Source organism: Eurosta solidaginis, chromosome 5, assembly GCF_040869045.1.
Source record: "Eurosta solidaginis isolate ZX-2024a chromosome 5, ASM4086904v1, whole genome shotgun sequence".
In the NCBI taxonomy this organism is placed as follows: domain Eukaryota; kingdom Metazoa; phylum Arthropoda; class Insecta; order Diptera; family Tephritidae; genus Eurosta; species Eurosta solidaginis.
In genome coordinates, this window is record NC_090323.1 from 62260218 (window position 1) to 62282316 (window position 22099).

At 33.6% G+C, this 22099-nt stretch overlaps 1 protein-coding gene across 2 annotated transcripts; it reads left to right on the plus strand.

Annotated features, from left to right (window-relative positions):
• The first annotated feature begins 6406 nt into the window (after positions 1-6406).
• LOC137254074 (uncharacterized) lies at positions 6407-14033 on the plus strand. Of its 2 annotated transcripts, XR_010953969.1 has the most exons (6): positions 6407-6696; positions 8544-8631; positions 8692-8748; positions 9383-9564; positions 9835-9897; positions 13849-14033. XR_010953969.1 is itself a non-coding variant. In XM_067791769.1 (5 exons), exons 2-5 carry the CDS (start codon positions 8568-8570, stop codon positions 9838-9840), a joined length of 309 nt encoding a protein of 102 aa, XP_067647870.1. In that variant the 5' UTR covers positions 6407-6696; positions 8544-8567; the 3' UTR covers positions 9841-10380. The 2 variants fall into 2 exon arrangements, 1 of the variants encoding a protein (XP_067647870.1); XM_067791769.1 differs by lacking the exon at positions 13849-14033 and having other exon boundaries at positions 9835-10380.
• The last annotated feature ends 8066 nt before the right edge of the window (positions 14034-22099 follow it).

Consider the following 22099-nt stretch of genomic DNA (forward strand, 5'->3'; position numbering starts at 1 on the left):
ACGAATTTTTGACCCACGGAAAATTCTTTTTCGGTAACTTCCGTTGAGCTAGACACTTGATACTTAGAACATAGTTCATAGTTCAGATCTGGGAGACATTCAATGCGAGTGAAAAAAGATCCGCTGGTTGGCGCACCGATTGAGATATACAGAAAATTTATTTTAAAATTGAAATTTTGCGATCGACTTTTAATTAACTTCTCGGTGATCCAGAGCTTTAAACTTAGCACATAGTTTGCAAGTCGATGGCACCACAATTCGTGGAAAACAAAATGCCGTTAGGTGGCAGACGAATCGAGATAAACGAAAATCCCAGAAAAACGAGGGGAATCTTGCGATCGATTTTTGGGTAACTTGCCGGTGAGCCAGAGACTTGAAACTTGGGCTGTGGGTCACAACGCGGTGACAATGCAACATTTGATCAAAAAATAACGCTATGTGGTGATCGATATATGGATTGAGATATTAGGAAAATTAACTTTAATTTGGGAATCTTTCAATCCATTTTTAACTAACTTCCCGATTACCTACAGACTTGTAACTTAGCACATAGTTCGAGACCCAGTGACAACACAATCTACAGAAAACAAAACTCCGCTAGGTGGCGCGCTGAGTGAGATAACTACAAATCCTTTGAAAATTAGGGGAATCTTGCAATCGATTTTTGAGTAACTTCCCGGTGAGCTAGAGATATGAAGATTTAGCTGTAAATCAGAACCCGGTGAAATGCAATATTTTCTCAAAAATATTCCGCTAGGTGGCGCATGGATCGAAATATTAGGTAAATTAATTTTACTTTTGGAATCTTTCAATCCATTTTTAACTAACTTCCCGGTTACCTAGAGACTTGGAACTTAGCACATAGTTCGAGACCCGATGGCAATACAATTTATAGAAAACACAGTTCCGCTAGGTGGAGTGCTAATTGCGATAACTACAAATCCATGAAAAACAAGGGGAATCTTGCGATCAATTTTTGAGTAACTTGCCGGTGGGCTAGAGACTTGAAACTTGGGCCGTGGGCCAGAACCCGGTGAAAAGCAGTATTTGATCAACGCTAGGTGGCACGCGGATCGAGATAGTAAGAAAACAAATTTTAATTTGGGAGTCTTTCAATCCACTTTTAACTAACCCGGTTACCTAGAGGTTTGAAACTTGGCACTTAGTTAGAGGCCTGGTGACAATACAACTTATAAAAAACAAAGTTCCGCTAGGTGGCGCGCTAGTCAAGATAACTGCAAAACCTTTAAAAACAGGGAGAATCTTGCGATCGATTTTCGAGTACCTTCCCGATGAGCTAGAGATATGAAACTTGGGCCGTAAATCGGAACCCGGTGACAGTCCAATATTTTATCAAAAAAATTCCGCTGGTGGTGCACGGATCGAGATACTGAGAAAACTAGTTTTAAATTGGGAATCTTGCAATCGATTTTTAACTAACTTCCTGGATATCTAGAGACTTGAAACCTGAAATATAGTTTAAAACTCGGTGACAGTGCAATGTTTGATCAAAAAATTTGAGCTACGTAACGCACAAGTCGAACTATTTAGAAGATTAGGCCATACCTTCATGGCTAGCCTCCTGAGTGTTGCAGGCGTTGTAGAATTCCACCTCGTTGAAGACCCAACTCAATGCACGTCCTTGCATACTTTTAGGCATACGCGACTTTTACCACGATTCTTTTAGACTTTCAGGCGTATGCGAATTTCACCACGATTTTCAGCTGTGCAAACTAAGTAGCTGACAAACGAGGTGGAATTCTCTTGTTATGATGCGAGGTGGAATTCTTTTGTTTTCGCCAGTATTGTCAGCAAAAATTCCACTAATTCTCTTAAATCTTGCTATTTTGAACAAATAAATAAAGATAAGAATTTTCACTTAGGAATTGCTTAAATTACTAATCAAAGTTGCGATTGCCTTTTTGTAGGCAGTACTAAAAAATTTAAAATAAAAAGATGATAAAAAAATTTTAAGGACTACCTTTCTATAAATGGACCAAAAAATAGAAGGCAATTTTTTCTTTAATACAGACATAGTCTTGTTGAATTTTGACTAAAAAACTTTAACAAGAGCTCTTGTAAAAGAATTTTGGGATTTAAAATTATAAAGGTAGAACGCGTGTTTAAATTTTAAATAATCAATTAGTTAATCCCAAGTGCATGATTTGCCTTAAATTGAAAGATTGCGCTCCACCTTTATAGTTTTAAATCCCAAAATTCTTTTACAAGAGCTATTGTTAAAAATTTTTAGTCAAAATTCATAAAAAGTATCGACATTGGTAAAACAATCGTATCAAAGTATCGATGCTAGTACTCGTACTCAGTAAAAGGTAACGAAGTGAAGACATTTTTTTTTTAAATGAGATGGTATGCTTTGAATATAATTAGAAAAAAAGTTTGTTTAAATTTGGACGAAACCGAACATTATATGCCCATAATTTGGTCCTGACATATATTTTAGGGATACATTTAAAGAGAGACATTAAATGATTTTAAAGATTTTTGATCGATTTATGGCGTTTAAAAAATTTTTTTTCAGTTAGAAAAAAGTTTTTTAAATCTCCTCCGAGGTAAATAGCGTCAAATATTTGTTTATGTCATTAACGCTTTTGTGGAGACATTAACCAAATAGAAGGGGATCAGATCCTTTTCGATTTTCCATTTCTTGAGTATTTGTTAAGACATTATTTATTTTTTTTTTTTCATTTTTGAAAGTGGGCGTGGATATAATTTGATTTGGAATAGTTTCAATACCAATATATCATCGACTATACTGTGAAAGCTGCTAGAGAACGCAAAAGCTCTATTAGATGGCAAGTTAAAATATATTGGAATTTTATGGACTAAGCAGCTTTGCATATTTTTTTTTGGAATTACTAAATCTGGACACTAAACACATACTTTTCTTTAACCGCATATACACAAATCGTCTCCCATTCCACTATTATCAAAAAGTCGGTTTAAGATAAATGCGGAGCTTTTACCAAATCGTCAATTATTTCAGTTTATGCTCAAGTTATGGTGTTATTAAACTAATGCTAATGAACAAAGATGATCTTAGACATGTAGACCATCGACACTTGGTAAAGTATCGAGGTAAGTAATCGATGCTTTACTCAGTACTTGGAAAAAAGCATCAAGTACGAATTACTCGTGTATTTTTTGGAAAAGTATTGATACTATTCACTCAGTACTCGTAACGTTCTATCGCTAACTGTGTGGGTTTAATTGACCTGCTATCTAAGCTTATATGACAGCTGAACTGAACGTGCCCATAGTGTTATCAATCTTTAATCTGAAAATATTAAAAAATAAAAATAAAATAAAAATAAAATTAAAAATCTTAAGCACTTCCTTTATATAAATGAACAAAAATCAGCGAAAAATGTCTCCTTATATAAAGACATATTCTTGCTAAACTTTGCTTTTTGAATTTTGACATAGAAATTGCAAAAATATTTATGAGAAGTAAAAATATAAAAGTGGAGCACACATTACTTGGATTGGAAGGTTGGTAGGAAAGGAGATATTATTAGTCAATCAATTGCGCTTCACCTTTATATTTTTACTTCTCATAAATATTTTTGCAATTTTTGTGTCAAAATTTACAAATCAAAGTTTAGCGAAAATATTTCTTTATATAAGGAAACATTTTTCGCTGATTTTTGTCCATTTTTATAAAGGAAGTGCTTAAAATTTTTTTATTTAATTTTTGTTTTCTCATTTTCTAACATTTTCTCCTATCTATTAAGTTTCAAGCTTGTAGCTCAATGAGAACTTACATAAAAATCAATGCCAAAATTCCTACCGTTCCGTTTGATTTTTCTAAATATCTCAGTCCGTGCGACCCCTAGTGAAACTTTTTGTATTGTGTCACCGGCTGTCATCGACCTCTGAATTAAGCTCTAAATTTCTAGCTTCTAGCTCATCGAGCAGTTACTTAAAACCCGGTTTCAATTTCCAAATTATTATCCAATTTTTTCTATCCGTGCACCACCTAACGTGATTTTTTCTCCTTTTGTTCCTTTGCCACGGTGTCTTAACATCTCTCTGAGGTTTCATGTTTGTAGCTCAATGAGAAGTTACTTTAAAATCGATCTCAAAACACCAAATTCTTATCTAAATATTTCGATCCGTGCGCCATCTAACGGAATTTTTTCTCCTTTTTTAAATTTTCTCGGCGTCTTATCCTGTATGTGAAGTTTTACAGTTGTAGCTCAATGAGAACTCACATAAAAATCAATCCCAAAATTCCCTCCGTTTCGTACGATTTTTCAAAATATCCCGTGCGCCCCCTGACGATTGTTTTTGTATCGTGTCATCGGCTGTGATCAACCTCTGAATAAAGTTTAAAATTTCAAGTCTCTAGCTCATCGAGAAGTAACTTAAAAGCTGGTTTGCAAATTTTCAAATTCTTATCTAATTATTTCGATCCCTGCACCACCTAACGGATTTTTCTTTCCTTTTGTTGCATGGTCACGGTGTTCATAGGTTAGAAGTGTAGTGTAAAGTTTCACGTTTGTAGCTCAATGAGAAGTTACTTAAAAATCGATTTCAAGATTTGTATGAATAGCGGACAAACATTCAACCGACCTAATATAAAGGACTAAAAATACAGAAGTGCTTCAAAATGAATATAAGACCCAATATTAAAGTATTTTAACTTTCAACGACTAATTTATCATAATAACAGTAGTAATAAAAACCTGGTTTAGACAACGGCGAAAGCTTAAAACTAAGCACAACCCACAAAAATGCAACAAAGAAATTGAGAGAATGTACAACACTGTTAAAAGAAGAAGAAGGGAATGTACATAATTTTGTTAAAACTCTTGCTGATCAAGCAGAATCTATATATTAATACGCTAATAAAATTTCCATACAATCAATTGACAGGCTGTTTCGCATACTTAGCATACGTAAAATCATATAAAAGTTATATGAATCGATTCGTATTGGTCAGCCGCAGTGCATAGGCCTATTTTTGTTAACAAATATTACTCTATTTGTTTATAATTAATAGAAAAAGTTTTTTGTAAATTCGAACAATTTATACAAATATTGTAATTCATTTTCGTGCACAAGCGCGCCATCTTTGGGAACAATTATCTAAGTGTTCCAATGCGAATTTAAAAGATCTAAACATTTATGCACAAGCGCGCCGTCCTTGGGAAGAACTATCTAAGTGTTCCACTGTGAATTTCAAATTTTATGTATCCCCGCTAAATTCGAAAGCACAAATGTTTCACCTACATGCAAATATGGTTTCCCATTGTTGCCACTTACTTACCTACCAAAATCCTAAAAAAATGTTCCAAAATAATTTGTAGCGTACCAAAAAATCTTAAATAGAATTAATTTTTGACCGGCCCATTTTTTGTGGCAAATTTTACTTACACGTAAATACAGAAGTCTTTATTTAACATATTCTTTGTTTTCTATTTTAGTTGTTTTCAAAAAAAAAGATGAAATCACAAATAATGAGTTCAGTTTTGTTGAAACTAAGTAATTTATTTATAACAATTAATGGAAAATTTGCCCGAAAATGTTTTTGCATTTGCAGATTTAATCCTCATTTTAGATAAAGTACGTCTTATACTGAACAAAAAAAAAATTTACAAAAATATAACACTACATTTTTTATATTGCCTTTTATGCTAATTAGGTTTTGATCGGCCATTTTTTGTGGCAAATTTCACTTACAAGTAAATACATAAGTCTTTATTTAACAGATTCTTTGTTTTTTATTTTAGTTGTTTTCAAAAAAAAAAGATGAAATCACAAATAATGAGTTCAGTTTTGTTGAAACTAAGTAATTTATTTATAACAATTAATGGCAAATTTGCCCGAAAATGTGTTTGCATTTGCAGATTTAATCCTTATTTTAGATAAAGGACGTCTTATACTGAACAAAAAAAAGTTACAAAAATATAACATTACATTTTTTATATTGCCTTTTATGCTAATTACGAAACAAAAAAACGTCCCAAAAACGTTTTTTATTTTAGGTCAAAGCGGCAACCGGCATCATAGCGGACGTATTGCATAGACAGCATATTACCCACTATCTATATATTGTAACGAATTTACTTGCAAATCCTCTTATTTGCAAGCCTCTGCTAAGTTCGTATCACTAAACTGTTGAATAACCCTGCAGAAAAAAAATGCCAATTGGCAAAATCAAGCTAACTAATAGCTGACTATTTAGCGGGATTCTGAAAATTTACTCACTTTTAGTGGATTAAAAGAAATCAGCTAGTAACTGGTCTCAAAATCATGCAATGGTTAAATTGAAATGGAAATAATTCTAAGTAAATAAATTATTATTCAATGTATATAATTAAAATGTAAAATATTTATTACATTTTCACGACAGATTTCAAAGACTTTTATAAAATTTTTCAGATTTTATAAATTGCTGAAAATAGTGACCTTCTAAATAACTACTTTGTGTTAATGGGGAAAAAATATCAAATCTAAATCAAACGCAATTACGTTAACTACAAAGTCGTTGAATAGTCGTGCAGAGAAATCCACCACTCCGCTCTCACCACGAAATTCATTTGTGTTCGGGTTGTTTTGACATTCGAATATCAGCTGTTTGTCAAATGCCAAATTTAAAAGTAAACGAAAAGTTTGAAGCTGCGGTCGTGGAAATGTGTGCAAATCGTGAACTAAAGTGAATATTTTTTTAAGGTAATAGAAAATAATGAACAAAAAATGTGCAAGTGGAAGAAATCAGCGTAGGTTGATAAAAAAAACAAAAAGAAGTGTATTTAAATCGACTGTGAAATATTAGTGATAATGTGCAAGAATCAGTGACAGCTTCTGTTGCACTTAGCGCTCCGGAGGTCGTGTGTAACCTCAATGTGCAACGCCATGAGCAGGAAAAAACATTTAGGGAAAAAATAAAAGAATGGTACTTCGATAGCACAATTTCCCGAAAATCTTTTGAAGCACTTCTTCTAATTTTAAATGAAGAAAATTTAGATATCCCTCTCAGCGCTTCTGCATTTGAAGATGCTACTCGAAAAGCCGTAATCAGAAACGTCCATCCTGGTTTTTACGCTCACTTCGGGCTTGAACAGCAATTTAATAAGGCTTTAGATAATATTTCTCAGTGCGATGAGCTAATTATTGATATAAATATTGATGGTCTTCCACTTTACCGAAGCTCAAGAACACAATTATGGCCAGTTTTAGTGAAAATCGTAAACATAGATAACTTTTCAGTTTTCCCTGTTGGCGTTTATCTGGGAAAACTAAACTAGCATGTGTTGAAAGTTACTTGAGTGAAGCAATAAGCGAACTAAAAAACCTGGCCGAGAATGGTTTGTTTATTCGAAATAAGCTGATTAAAATAAAAGTAAGGGCAATAGTCTGCGATGCGCCAGCGCGAGCATTTGTTTGTGGTATACTAGGTCACACTGCTGCACATGGCTGTTCCAACTGTATCCAAGTTGCAGGAAAAATATATGGTGTATTAACGGACTCAACTCAATGTGAGGAGCTTGTTACTGGCACAGATTTCGAGTGGAGGAGATATCGTAACCATCACAAACCATGTTTTCAAATACGTAAAACTTCTTTCGAGCATTTAAATATTGATATGATTCAACAAGTACCACTGGACCCCATGCATTTGTTAGATTTGGCGGTGATGAGGAAGATCTTATTGAGATTAGATGGTAGCAAAACTGAATCTGCTTTCAAACTAAGTACTGCCCATAAAGATGACATTCAAAACATCTACAGACCCTTACTTCATATATTCCAAAAGAGTTTGTCCGAAAGCCACGGGCATTTGATGAGCTTATTCATTGGAAAGCCACTGAGTCCAGACAATTTCTTTTGTATTCTGGAATTTTGGTTTTAAAAGAAAAAGTTGGGCATGACTTTTACCATAGATTTCTTTTACTACATACTGCTTGTCGCCTGCTTTCCTGTCCGAAAACATGTAGATCCAACGTTTCAGAAGCTCACTCTTTCCTGCAACTTTTTGTTCAAAAGTTTCCAGTAATTTTTGGAAAAAACAGTGTATCATACAACGTTCACGGGTTGCTTCATTTGAGTGAAAGTGTTTGGGCCATTATATAGCTTTTCAGGGTAAGACTTTGAAAACTATTTGAAAAAATTAAAAAAATACGTTAAGAAGCCCAGTCATGTTCTGCAGCAGATTTTTAAGAAAGTCCAAAATGAAGACATATACCAGCCAGAAAAAATACCTGAACTAAAAGAAATAAATGGAGAAATAAAAAGTTTTCATTCGCGGTTCTATCTAAGTACAAATATGTCAGATAGCTTTTGTTGCCTTAAAAATAATGTACCTGCAAAAATAGTAGGGTTCGAAAAAGATACAGATCTTAAAATTTTGGTAAGAAAACTTAAACGTGAGAAGCTTTTTTACGAGCCCAGTCGATTCTTTCTTGAGTTTTGGTATTTGCCTTGCTGATTATGAAACTTTGCACCAATAGATAAGTTTAGCATATATCAAGTTGAACATAAATTTGTATGTTTGCCTTATAACAATGGATTTCTTTTAGTGCCGTTATTGCATACATCAAACCATGAGTAAGAAAATGAAAGTAGCTCGATTTAGTACGACAGTGGGTGAAAATCTGCCATCGAAAGGTATGTATATTTAATGTAAATTTGATCTTAAATTTCAAATTAATCGTTTGCTATTTTCAGAGTCAAATCCATGCAAAAACTGTATAAATCTGCAAAAGGATGTAAAAGATCTAAAAGGTAAATTGTCATAAAACCTGTTGCCGTTTTTATAAGCATATACCATGGTGGTCAGATAAAAATCAACAATTATCGCCTAATCTGTGCTCATAAAAGTGATAGTTAAATACTTTAGACAAACCTCACAGAAATTAAACTTCATATACTACAATTTTTTTCTCGAACTTGTTTCCGGTTTTCTTGTAAATATATAAAACATTTCTTGAATGCGTTGAATTTTTGTGAGTCTTGTATAAAGTACCTAGCTTGATTTTTGGGTTGATAGACAGGGAAAGTTAAATATAGTTAAAAATGATAATATACTATTTGTCTGACTACCACTCCGTGAATATTTATTTTAATTTTCCACTATTTATTTTACTCTATTTAACCCTTTTAAAAATAAAGGCGAGCATGAAGAAGGGGGTATGTCCCACATTGAGTGATTTTGTATTGTTTTACATTGGTGGATAGCTTTTATGCAATTAACGATTACTGACCCGTAAAATAGTTGTTTTCATTAAAAATTTTAGAAAATATCTACTCAAACTGCGACATACCCCCTTCCATGCACGTCTTCAAATTACTTAGTTTGACTTCATTTCCTCAAATTAAATTTATTTTGTTTTATTGTGTCGTTTTTTTAAATGCTTAGTAATTGTGGAAAATCAGAACAAAATAATTATGGAAACGTTGGCAGCTCACAACCTCTTATTAAAACAACTTATACACCAAGACCAAATATCAGGTGATTTGTTGAAGACTTTCCCACTAATGTCATTGGAGGAGGTTGAAAAAGTGGAAAATGAGATATGCAGCGAAAATAGACTCACTTATGTAAGAAGATACATATATAGTAATCATAGATAAGCAAGCTGCATTAAAAACGAAGTTCCACTAAATCAAGTTTTAATGGCTAGTTAAGTCCATTTCCATTACTACTCAGGTTTTTAATTTGAATGAAAATTTGCAACAGTAACCATTAAAGTTTTGATTTAGTGGAATTTTACCATTAAAACTTGAAACTGCTCATCTGTGGTAATAATGACGTATATTTTGAAATTGCAATAATTAACTTTTTTACTTTGTTTATTTAATTGATCAAAGCACTAAAAACTTTAAAGAGAGGAAAACTGACGAAAACATTGGATAACGTTATATCAACAAACGGTATTTTGTCCATAAATATTGACGGAGTACACGGAAAAAGGGGCTCAAAGAATATCGACGGTTCTTTGACATTTTGTTAGGCATGCGTATACATACATCAAACTTGTTAAACAATATGAGTGTCTAGCGAATTTTCCATGGAGAGAAACTGAAACCAGAACCGTGATCTTAGATATTTGAACCTTTTTTTTAATCGAAACAGGGACGAGTTCGTGTTCTAGGAAGTGATAAAATGTAAAAAATATTCGAACAAAATGAACGAAAAAAAGATCAAATACATGCAAATTTTTTATCACTTCATAGAACGAAGATTTCCCCAGGAACGTTGTTTTAAATCGATTTCACTCATGCCGCCTTTAAGCAACTATTTGAAAAAACTCATATAAGGTGGCTCTCAGCTTAATTGATAAAATGCCCTAATGCTCCTGACTTTGAAAAACCTTTGACATTTTTATACTCAGTTGAGCAGAGCTCACAGAGTATATTAAGTTTGATTGGATAACGGTTGGTTGTACATATATAAAGGAATCGAGATAGATATAGACTTCCATATATCAAAATAATCAGGATCGAAAAAAAATTTGATTGAGCCATGTCCGTCCGTCCGTCCGTCCGACCGTTAACACGATAACTTGAGTAAATTTTGAGGTATCTTGATGAAATTTGGTATGTAGGTTCCTGAGAACTCATCTCAGATCACTATTTAAAATGAACGATATCGGACTATAACCACGCCCACTTTTTCGATATCGAAAATTTCGAAAAACCGGAAAAGTGCGATAATTCATTACAAAAGACCGATAAAGCGACGAAACTTGGTAGATGAGTTGAACTTATGACGCAAAATATAAAATTAGTAAAATTTTGGACAATGGGCGTGGCACCGCCCACTTTTTAAAGAAGGTAATTTAAAACTTTTGCAAGCTGTAATTTGGCAGTCGTTGAAGATATCATGATGAAATTTGGCAGGAACGTTACTCTTATTACTGTTTGTACGCTTAATAAAAATTAGCAAAATCGGAGAAGGACCACGCCCACTTTTAAAAAAAAATTTTTTTTAAAGTAAAATTTTAACAAAAAATTTAATATCTTTACAGTATATAAGTAAATTATGTCAAGATTCAACTCCAGTAATGATATGGTGCAACAAAATACAAAAATAAAAGAAAATTTAAAAATGGGCCTGGCTCCGCCCTTTTTCATTTAATTTGTCTAGGATACTTTTAATGCCATAAATCGAACAAAAATTAACCGATCCTTTTGAAATTTGGTAGGGGCATAGATTTTATGGCGTTAACTGTTTTCTGTGAAAATGGGCGAAATCGGTTAATGCCACGCCCAGTTTTTATACACAGTCGTCCGTCTGTCCTTCCGCATGGCCGTTAACACGATAACTTGAGCAAAAATCGATATATCTTTACTAAACTCAGTTCACGTACTTATCTGAACCCACTTTATCTTGGTATGAAAAATGACGAAATCCGACTATGACCACGCCCACTTTTTCGATATCGAAAATTGCGAAAAATGAAAAAAATGCCATAATTCTATACCAAATACGAAAAAAGGGTAGAAACATGGTAAGGTAATTGGATTGTTTTATTGACGCGAAATATAACTTTAGAAAAAACTTTATAAAATGGTTGCGACACCTACCATATTAAGTAGAAGGAAATGAAAAAGTTCTGCAGGGCGAAATAAAACACCCTTAAAATCTTGCCAGGTATTACATATATAAATAAATTAGCGGTATCCAACCGATAATGTTCTGGGTCACCCTAGTCCACATTTTGGTCGATATCTGGAAAACGCCTTCACATATACAACTACCACCACTCCCTTTTAAAACTCTCATTAATACCTTTAATTTGATACCCATATCGTACAAACTCATTCTAGAGTCACCCCTGGTCCACCTTTATGGCGATATCTCGAAAAGGCGTCCACCTATAGAACTAAGCCCCACACCCTTTTAAAATACTTATTAACACCTTTCTTTTGATACCCATATTGTACAAACAAATTCTAGGGTCACCCCTGCTCCACCTTTATGGCGATATCTCGAAACGGCGTCCACCTATGGAACTAAGGAATACTCCCTTTTAAAATACTCATTAACACCTTTCTTTTGATACCCATATTGTACATACAAATTCTAGGGTCACCCCTGGTCCACCTTTATGGCGATATCTCGAAACGGCGTCCACCTATGGAACTAAGGATTACTCCCTTTTAAAACACTCATTAATACCTTTAATTTGATATCCATATCGTACAAACGCATTCTAGAGTCACCCCTGGTCCACCTATATGGCGATATTTCGAAAAGGCGTCCACCTATAGAACTAAGCCCCACACCCTTTTAAAATACTCATTATCACCTTTCTTTTGATGCCCATATTGTACAAACAAATTCTAGGGTCACCCTTGGTCCACCTTTATGGCGGTATCTCGAAAATGCGACCACCTATACAACAACCACCACTCCCTTTTAAAACCCTCAATTATACCTTTAATTTGATACCCATATCGTACAAACACATTCTAGAGTCACCCCTGGTCCACCTTTGTGGCGATATTCCGAAAAGGTGTCCACCTATAGAACTAAGCCCCACACCCTTTTAAAATACTCATTAACACCTTTCTTTTAATACCCATATTTTACAAACAAATTCTAGGGTCACCCCTGGTCCACCTTTATGGCGATATCTCGAAACGGCGTCCACCTATGGAACTAAGGATTACTCCCTTTTAAAATACCCATTAACACCTTTCTTTTGATACCCATATTGTACAAACAAATTCTAGGGTCACCCCTGGTCCACCTTTATGGGGATATCTCGAAACGGCGTCCACCTATGGAACTAAGGATTACTCCCTTTTAAAATACTCATTAATACCTTTAATTTCATATCCATATCGTACAAACGCATTCTAGAGTCACCCCTTGTCCACCTTTATGGCGATATTTCGAAAAGGCGACCACCTATACAACAACCACCACTCCCTTTTAAAATCCTCATTAATACCTTTAATTTGATATCCATATCGTACAAACACATTCTAGAGTCACCCCTGGTCCACTTTTATGGCGATATTTCGAAACGGCATCCACCTATAGAACTAAGGCCCACTCCCTTTTAAAATACTCATTAACACCATTCGTTTGATGCCCATATTGTACAAACAAATTCTAGGGTCACCCCTGGTCCACCTTTATGGCGATATCTCGAAACGGCGTCCACCTATGGAACTAAGGATTACTCACTTTTAAAATACTCATTAACACCTTTCATTTGATACCCATATCGTACAAACGCATTCTAGAGTCACCCCTGGTCCACCTTTATGGCGATATCTCGAAACGGCGTCCACCTATAGAACTAAGGCCCACTCCTTTTTAAAATACTCATTAACACCTTTCGTTTGATGCCCATATTGTGCAAACGCATTCTAGACGGCGATATCTCGAAAAGGCGTCCATCTATAGAACTTAGGTCCACGCCCTTTTAAAATACTCATTAATACCTTTCATTTGATACCCATAACGTACAAACGTATTCTAGAGTCAACCCTGATCCACCTTTATGGCTATATCCCTAAATGGCGCCCACCTATAGAACTATGGCGCACTCCCTCATAAAATACTCTTTAATGCCTTTCATTTGATACACATGTCATACAAACACATTCCAGGGTTTCCCTCGGTTCATTTTCCTACATGGTTATTTTCCCTTATGTTGTCACCATAGCTCTCAACTGAGTATGTAATGTTCGGTTACACCCGAACTTAACCTTCCTTACTTGCTTAATGTGGCTTCTGTTAGGAAATTTGCAATATTTTAAATGTAAATGATCAACAAAGTTGTGAGCCACTGCATACGAGTTTTTTTTAATTCCACGGATATGTACATTTATCTTATTTTCTTTCTTTTCATGTGACATAAACAGAAGCAATTGATGGTCCTGATCCTATGAATGTGCTCCGTAACGCATTACTGTCATTAAAAAAAGATATTTCCACAAAGCAAGTATTCAGCGAACAGCTGCTCAGAAAAACCTGCCAACAACTGCCAACTAGTTTTTTTTTTATTTGTGCTGAAAAAGAAGCTAAGCATATCAATTTTTTTGCTGAAATATTATTATTAATAATATAACCCCAGGTATTAATATAGGTTCTAAGTTGAAAATGAATTGCATTTATTTAACAAATACTATGTCAACTTATGTACCTAAAGGAAAAATTAAATAATATATGTTAAATAGAATGTAAGCTTGTTAGTACTTATTTATTCGTAGCTTGTGGCAAGAAGAAGCACATTTTGAAACTACGAAGAATGAAGGTCTATTCACGGTTCGTCAAAAACACGAAATTAAGAAACCAATTTTTTCTTGAATGCTGCAGTCTGGGATGCCAGGATTTCGGAACAGTTTAATTTAAAATCGCAACCATCCCCCTCCAGTCAAAACATCAAAAACCGCCAAAATGTGAAAAGGTCAGTGTATATGATAAGAGAACCCGGCAAACTTAAGCACATGTCCCACATCCACTAGCTCCCTTAACAAGGAGTCATTGGAGGTCGGATGTGTGCTAAAGTTTGCCGGATTTTGACGTTTTGGATGTAGGGGAGAATGATTGTGATTTTAAATTCAACTGGTTGGAGATCCAGCATCCAAGACTAACACATTTATCGTGTTTCTTGCAAACTGAATTATGTAACAATTTAAGTTACTCCACACTTACTTTGGACTTTAAATAATTCAAATGGAAATTTTTTTTGATTTATGTACCTCAAGGCCCACTTGCTCAACTGCAAGTTAAATTTTCAAATTTGAAAATTTGTCAAAAATTCATGAGTTTAACCCCTCATTTGACATTAACTTTAGAGTTAAAAATTTAAATTTACATCGAGCAAGTGGACCTAAGGCAATCAATGTTATAACATACTAATTTGATTTTGAAATTTTATTTTAAATAATTCTATACGAACTTATCTACCAAATGAAAAATATAATTAAAAAAATTGAAGTTAAATAATATAAGCATATCTCCCAAAGGGAAATTTAATTGAATTTATTTAATAAAGTGTATTTTAAAGACTGAAAACTAGTATTTTGTAACGTGTGCTAAACCAAATTTAAATGAGCAACACGTAAGTATTTAGTTTCCAGTGAAAGGAAGCTAGCTTTAAACCGCCTATTTAATTCCAAATACTAATAAGCTGATAAGATTAAGTACCAGCAAGTTTTTTTATAGCCATTATTATTTGGGTAAAAAAACACAGTTTTAAGTAAGCAACATGTAAGTATTTAGTTTCTAGTAAAAGGAAGCTAGCGTTAAACCGGTCAAAGGTAGACACGATTATCATGTGGGTAAAGGTAGTTTGATAATATCTAGTCTACAGGTCATGCAGAGGTAGTGATAACTGACCCGCTTTTGGCCATCGCCTCGTAAAAATAGTCAATCCAAATCTATTAGAATATACAAAAAGTAGTCAGCGCTAGGCTCTACCGACACCAATTAAAAGTGACTTATAAAGTAGCTTCATTTCCTGCAGGGAAATAACTCTAATATTGAATAATGGAAAAATGGCCTTTATTAAAGTACTTCACAATAACACTTATACTTTGCAATTAGCTGGCTTAATAACCAAACTTATAGCTTAAATGAAACTGACTTTCAAAATAATACTGCTATTGCTCGCTAGATATCGTCTTAATCGAAACTGCTTGACAACTCAAATCAAACTGAATTACTTCTTACTCGCTTGCGCCGCTTTTATAGTTTACGCTGCATACATCTAGGCTCTTCTATTTCCAGAACTTACCAACTATTTCGTGTGTTTATAGTTCTCATATAATTTCTACTTGTTTACAATTGTCTACTTTTCAGCGTCTCCCAGATGTATGTGAGTTTGTAGTTTACAGCAGGGCCATTCATTTCACAATTGTGCCCTCTCATATCATAAGTAAATGCATCTGTGTGTGACATCTCTCGGCTGCCTTATATATGTGTATACATGATTTGATTACCGACGTAAATACCGCTTAGCATGGCCTTAGCATGCCTTAGTGATGGTATAGCTTAGTGATGCTAATATCCGTGACAATATTAATACGCTAACAAAATTTCCATACAATCAATTGACAGGCTGTTTCGCATACTTAGCATACGTAAAATCATATAAAAGTTATATGCATATAATATATTTGTTTATAATTAATAGAAAAAGTTTTTTGTAAATTCGAACAATTCGTAATTCATTTTCGTGCACAAGCGCGCCATCTTTGGGAACAATTACCTAAGTGTTCAAATGCGAATTTCAAAGACTTAAACCTTTATGCACAAGCGCGCCGTCCTTGGGAAAAATTATCTAAGTGTTCCACTGTAAATTTCAAATTTTATGTATCCCCGCTAAATTCGAAAGCAGAAATGTTTCACCTACATGCAAATATGGTTTCCCATTGTTGCCACTTACCTACCAAAATCCTAAAACATTGTTCCAAAATAATTTGTAGCGTAACAAAAAATCTTATATAGAATTAATTTTTGACCGGCCCATTTTTGTGGCAAATTTCACTTACATGTAAATTCATAAGTCTTTATTTAACATATTCTTTGTTTTCTGTTTTAGTTATTTTCAAAAAACATGAAATCACAAATAATGAGTTCACTCTTGTTGAAACTAACTAATTTATTTATAACAAATAATGGCAAATTTGCCCGAAAATGTGTTTGCATTTGCAGATTTAATCCTTATTTTAATAAAGTACGTCTTATACTGAACAAAAAAAAAAAGTTACAGAAATATAGCATTAAATTTTTTATATTGCCTTTTATGCTAATTACGAAACAAAAAAACGTCCTAAAAATGTTTCTGATTTTAGGTAAAGCGGCAAACGGCTTCATAGCGGCCGTATTGCATAGGGAGTATATTACCCACTATATATATATTAATACACTAACAAAATTTCCATACAATCAATTGACAGGCTGTTTCGCATCCTTAGCATACGTAAAATCATATAAAAGTTATATGAATCGATTCGTATTGATCAGCCGCAGTGCATAGGCCTATTTTTGTTAACAAATATTACTGTACTTGTTTATAATTAATAGAAAAAGTTTTTTGTAAATTCGAACAATTCATACAAATATCGTAATTCATTTTCTTGCACAAGCGCGCCATCTTTGGGAACAATTTTCTAAGTGTTCTAATGCGAATTTCAAAGACATAAACCCTTATGCACAAGCGCTCGGTCTTTGGGAAAAATTATTTAAGTGTTCTAATGTGAAAATCAAATTTTATGTATCCCCGCTAAATTCGAAAGCAAAAATGTTTCACCTACATACAAATATGGTTTCCCATTGTTGCCACTTACCTATAATAGCCTCTACCAAAATCCTAAAAAATTGTTCCAAAATAATTTGTAGCGTACCAAAAAATCTTTAATAGAATTCATTTTTGACCGGCCCATTTTTAGTGGCAAATTTCACTTACACGTAAATACATAAGCCTTTTTTTAACAGATTCTTTGTTTTTTATTTTAGTTGTTTTCAAACAAACACGAAAGCACAAATAATGAGTTAACTTTTGTTGAAACAAACTAATTTATTTATAACAATTAATGGCAAATTTGCCCGAAAATGTTTTTGCATTTGCAGATTTAATCCTCATTTTAGATAAAGTACGTCTTATACTGAACAAAAAAAAAAGTTACAAAAATATAACATTACATTTTTTATATTTGCCTTCTTCCAGTGAGTTTTACAGCTCCGGCTCACGTTCAATTCGCACGGGAATGATCTGGATTATTGAGAGACTTGAGAAGTAGATGTCGTGAAATTTTCGCACACGTGAAATGTGATAGGCAGATGTCGCCGCCATTTTTCATTTAACTCATACGGTGAAAGGTTAAGCAGCGACATCTATTTTTGAAAAATTAGGTTTATTAAAGGCAGCGTTGCCAAACTAAAAAGAGGTCATTAAAAAAATTATCTGGCTCTCAAATTGAACCAGACTTCTATCTGGATTTATCTGGCTCAAATCGTTGTTGCGTTTACATGTAAAATTATTTTTCTGGCTCAGGATTTTGCCACCGAATGAGGGCAATTGCTTTTTACGCTTAAAGTTATGAAAACAAATTTTATTTTAGTAAATATGTTTGCGTGAATAATTTCAATGTTTTTGTTTGTTTTTCTTTTCTTCCTAATTTATTCTGCTTTGTTATATCTTAGTATTATATTGTTCACAGACGATATTTTGTGAGAGATATGGTCATATATATTAATGAAATGGAGTGTTTACAAATTTAATACAAATTAATTACGTACATAGATCTCAATGGGAAACCCAACATTAAATATCCGAACATTAGAATCTTCATATTTCCACAATGATCACGTTAAAACCCGGACAAAAGTCTAAGTGCACTTATTGCGTTTTTATATGGAGCTGTTTGTTCACTTCACTTAATTCATTCGCAATTTAAGTACTTTATTATACTCAGTTGAGCACAGCTCACAGAGTATATTAAGTTTGATTGCATAACGGTTGGTTGTACAGGTATAAAGGAATCGAGATAGATATAGACTTCCATATATCAAAATCATCAGGATCGAAAAAAAATTTGATTGAGCCATGTCCGTCCGTCCGTCCGTTAACACGATAACTTGAGTAAATTTTGAGGTATCTTGATGAAATTTGGTATGTAGGTTCCTGATCACTCATCTCAGATGGATATTTAAAATGAAAGATATCGGACTATAACCACGCCCACTTTTTCGATATCGAAAATTTCGAAAAACCGAAAAAGTGCGATAATTCATTACCAAAGACAGATAAAGCGATGAAGCTTGGTAGGTGGGCTGAACTTTTGACGCAGAATAGAAAATAAGTAAAATTTTGGACAATGGGCGTGGCACCGCCCACTTTTAAAAGAAGGTAATTTAAAAGTTTTGCAATCTGTAATTTGGCAGTCGTTGAAGATATCATGATGAAATTTCGCAGGAACGTTACTCCTATTACTATATGTACGCTTAATAAAAACTAGTATCGCCCGTGGTCGAAATTCGACCAACTTGTATTTTCTTCAACTCACTCTATGCATCCAGTTGGGTAGTGCAATAATGCGTTAATAGTTGAGCAGTGAGTGGAAATATAGCAAACTGATCTATCTTACTTAAAGTTCTCATTAAAATGTTGAATTTGACCTAAGACGTTATAATCTTTGTATTTTCTTAAATTTTCTACAAACTTTTCAAATGTAATTATAAGCTTTGGTATGGAGCTCCTTAAAAAAAATATAACAAATATGTAAAATCAAATGAAATTTACATAGAATTGTGGTGAAATTACTTGAAATTGAATTTAAAATTTGCTTTTTATACACCACCCGGGAGATACGCCGTTGGCGCGCTACCGAAGTTAGTTTTGGGTGCTCGGTTCCCCAGTAGGCCTACATCACCAATATAAACTGCATATACATATATCGCCCATTTACATCAATAGCGTCATAATTCAAAAAACACGAATTTTTAGTTAAGAACGAAGAAATGTGCTAAAGGAATTTTACCTATTTCACACCACCTGTTAGGTATGCAATCGGCGTTTTACTATTACATATGTATTTATAATTAATTAAATAAAATTATAATTTGCCATTAATTGTTATAAATGAATTTAGTTAGTTTCAACAAAAGTTAACTCATTATTTGTGATTTCATGTTTTCTTGAAAACAAATAAAAAAAACAAATAATCTGTTAAATAAAGACTTATGTATTTACGTGGAAGTAAAATTTGCCACAAAAAATGTGCCGTTCAAAAATTAATTCTATCCACTGCGGCTGATCAATACGAATCGATTCATATAACTTTTATATGATTTTACGTATGCTAAGTATGCGAAACAGCCGGTCGATTGATTGTATGGAAATTTTGTTAGCGTATTAATATATAGATAGTGGGTAAAATACTGCCTATGCAATACGGCCGCCATGGTGCCGGTTGCCGTTTTCACCTAAAATCAAGGGACGTTTTTTTTTTCGTTTAATATACAACGTGAAATTTTCCGATTCAATCAAGTTGCATTTAAATAATAATAAAGTAAAATAAGAAATAAAATCAATTAGCATAAAAGACAATATAAAAAATTTAATGTTATATTTTTGTAAATTTTTTGTTTTTTGTTCAGTATAAGACGTACTTTATTTAAAATGAGGATTAAATCTGCAAATGCAAAAACATTTTCGGGCAAATTTGCCATTAATTGTTATAAATAAATTAAGTTAGTTTCAACAAAAGTTAACTCATTATTTCTGATTTCATATTTTCTTGAAAACAACTAAAATAAAAAACAAATAATCTGTTAAATAAAGACTTATGTATTTACGTGCCACAAAAAATGGGCCGTTCAAAAATTAATTCTATTTAAGGTTTTTTGATACGCTACAAATTATTTTAGAACAGTTTTTTAGGATTTTGGTAGAGGCTATTATAGATAAGTGGCAACATTGGGCACCATATTTGTATGTACGTGAAACATTAGTGCTTTCGAATTTAGCAGGGAATCATAAAGGTTTAGGTCTTTGAAATTCGCATTAGAACACTTAGATAATTGTTCCCAAAGATGGGACGCTTGTGCACGAAAATTTATTTCGATATTTGTATGAATTGTTCGAATTTAGAAAACACTTTTTCTTTTAATTATAAACAAATAGAGTAATATTTGTTAACAAAAATAGGCCTATGCACTGCGGCTGATCAATACTAATCGATTCATATAGCTTTTATATGATTTTACGTATGCTAAGTATGCGAAACAGCCTGTCAATTGATTGTATGGAAATTTTGTTAGCGTATTAATATATAGATTACCAAAATCGGAGAAGGACCACGCCCACTTTAAAAAAAAAATTTTTTTTAAAGTAAAATTTTAACAAAAAATTTAATATCTTTACAGTATATAAGTAAATTATGTCAACATTCAACTCCAGTAATGATATGGTGCAACAAAATACAAAAATAAAAGAAATTTCAAAATGGGCGTGGCTCCGCCCTTTTTCATTTAATTTGTCTAGGATACTTTTAGTGCCATAAGTCGAACAAAAATTTCCCAATCCTTTGGTAGGGGCATAGATTTTATGACGTTAACTGTTTTCTGTGAAAATGGGCGAAATCGGTTGAAGCCACGCCCAGTTTTTATACAAAGTCGTCCGTCTGTCCTTCTGCATGGCCGTTAACACGATAACTACAGCAAAAATCGACATATCTTTACTGAACTTAGTACACGTACTTATCTGAACGCACTTTATCTTGGTATAAAAAATGAACGAAATCCGACTATGACGACGCCCACTTTTTCGATATCGAAAATTACGAAAAACTAAAAAAAGCCATAATTCTATACCAAATACGAAAAAAGGGATGAAACATGGTAATTGGATTGGTTTATTGACACGAAATATAACTTTGGGAAAAACTTTGTAAAATGGTTGTGACACCTACCATATTAAGTAGAAGAAAATGAAAAAGTTTTGCAGGGCGAAATCAAAAGCCCTTGGAATCTTGGAAGGAATACTGTTCGTGGTATTGCATATATAAATAAATTACCGGTACCCGACAGATGATGTTCTGGATCATCCTAGTCCACATTTTGGTCGATATCTCGAAAACGCCTTCACATATACAACTACCACTACTCCCTTCTAGGGTCACCCCTGGTCCACCTTTATGGAGATATTTCGAAACGGCGTCCGCCTATGGAACTAAGGATTCCTCCCTTTTAAAATACTCATTAACACGTTTCATTTGATACCCATATCGTACAAACAAAGTCTAGAGTCACCCCTGGTCCACCTTTATGGCGATATTTCGAAATGGCGTCCACCTATAGAACTAAGGCCCACTCCCTTTTAAAATACTCATTAACACCTTTCGTTTGATATCCATATTGTACAAACGCATTCTAGAGTCACCCCTGGTCCACCTTTATGGCGATATCTCGAAAAAGCGACCACCTATACAACTACCACCCTTTTAAAACCCTCATTAATACCTTTAATTTAATACCCATATCGTACAAACAAATTCTAGGGTCACTCCTGGTCCACCTTTATGGCGCTATCTCGAAACGGCGTCCACCTATAGGACTAAGGATCACTCCCTTTTAAAATACTCATTAGCACCTTTTTTTGATACC

Bases quoted from the DNA above. Each gene is read 5' to 3' on its own strand.
- LOC137254074 (XM_067791769.1), top strand. From the start codon at position 8,568: ATGAGTAAGAAAATGAAAGTAGCTCGATTTAGTACGACAGTGGGTGAA. The intron at 8,632-8,691 runs GTATGTATATTT...TGCTATTTTCAG, and splicing joins TGAAAATCTGCCATCGAAAG to AGTCAAATCCATGCAAAAAC. The intron at 8,749-9,382 runs GTAAATTGTCAT...TTAAATGCTTAG, and splicing joins GGATGTAAAAGATCTAAAAG to TAATTGTGGAAAATCAGAAC.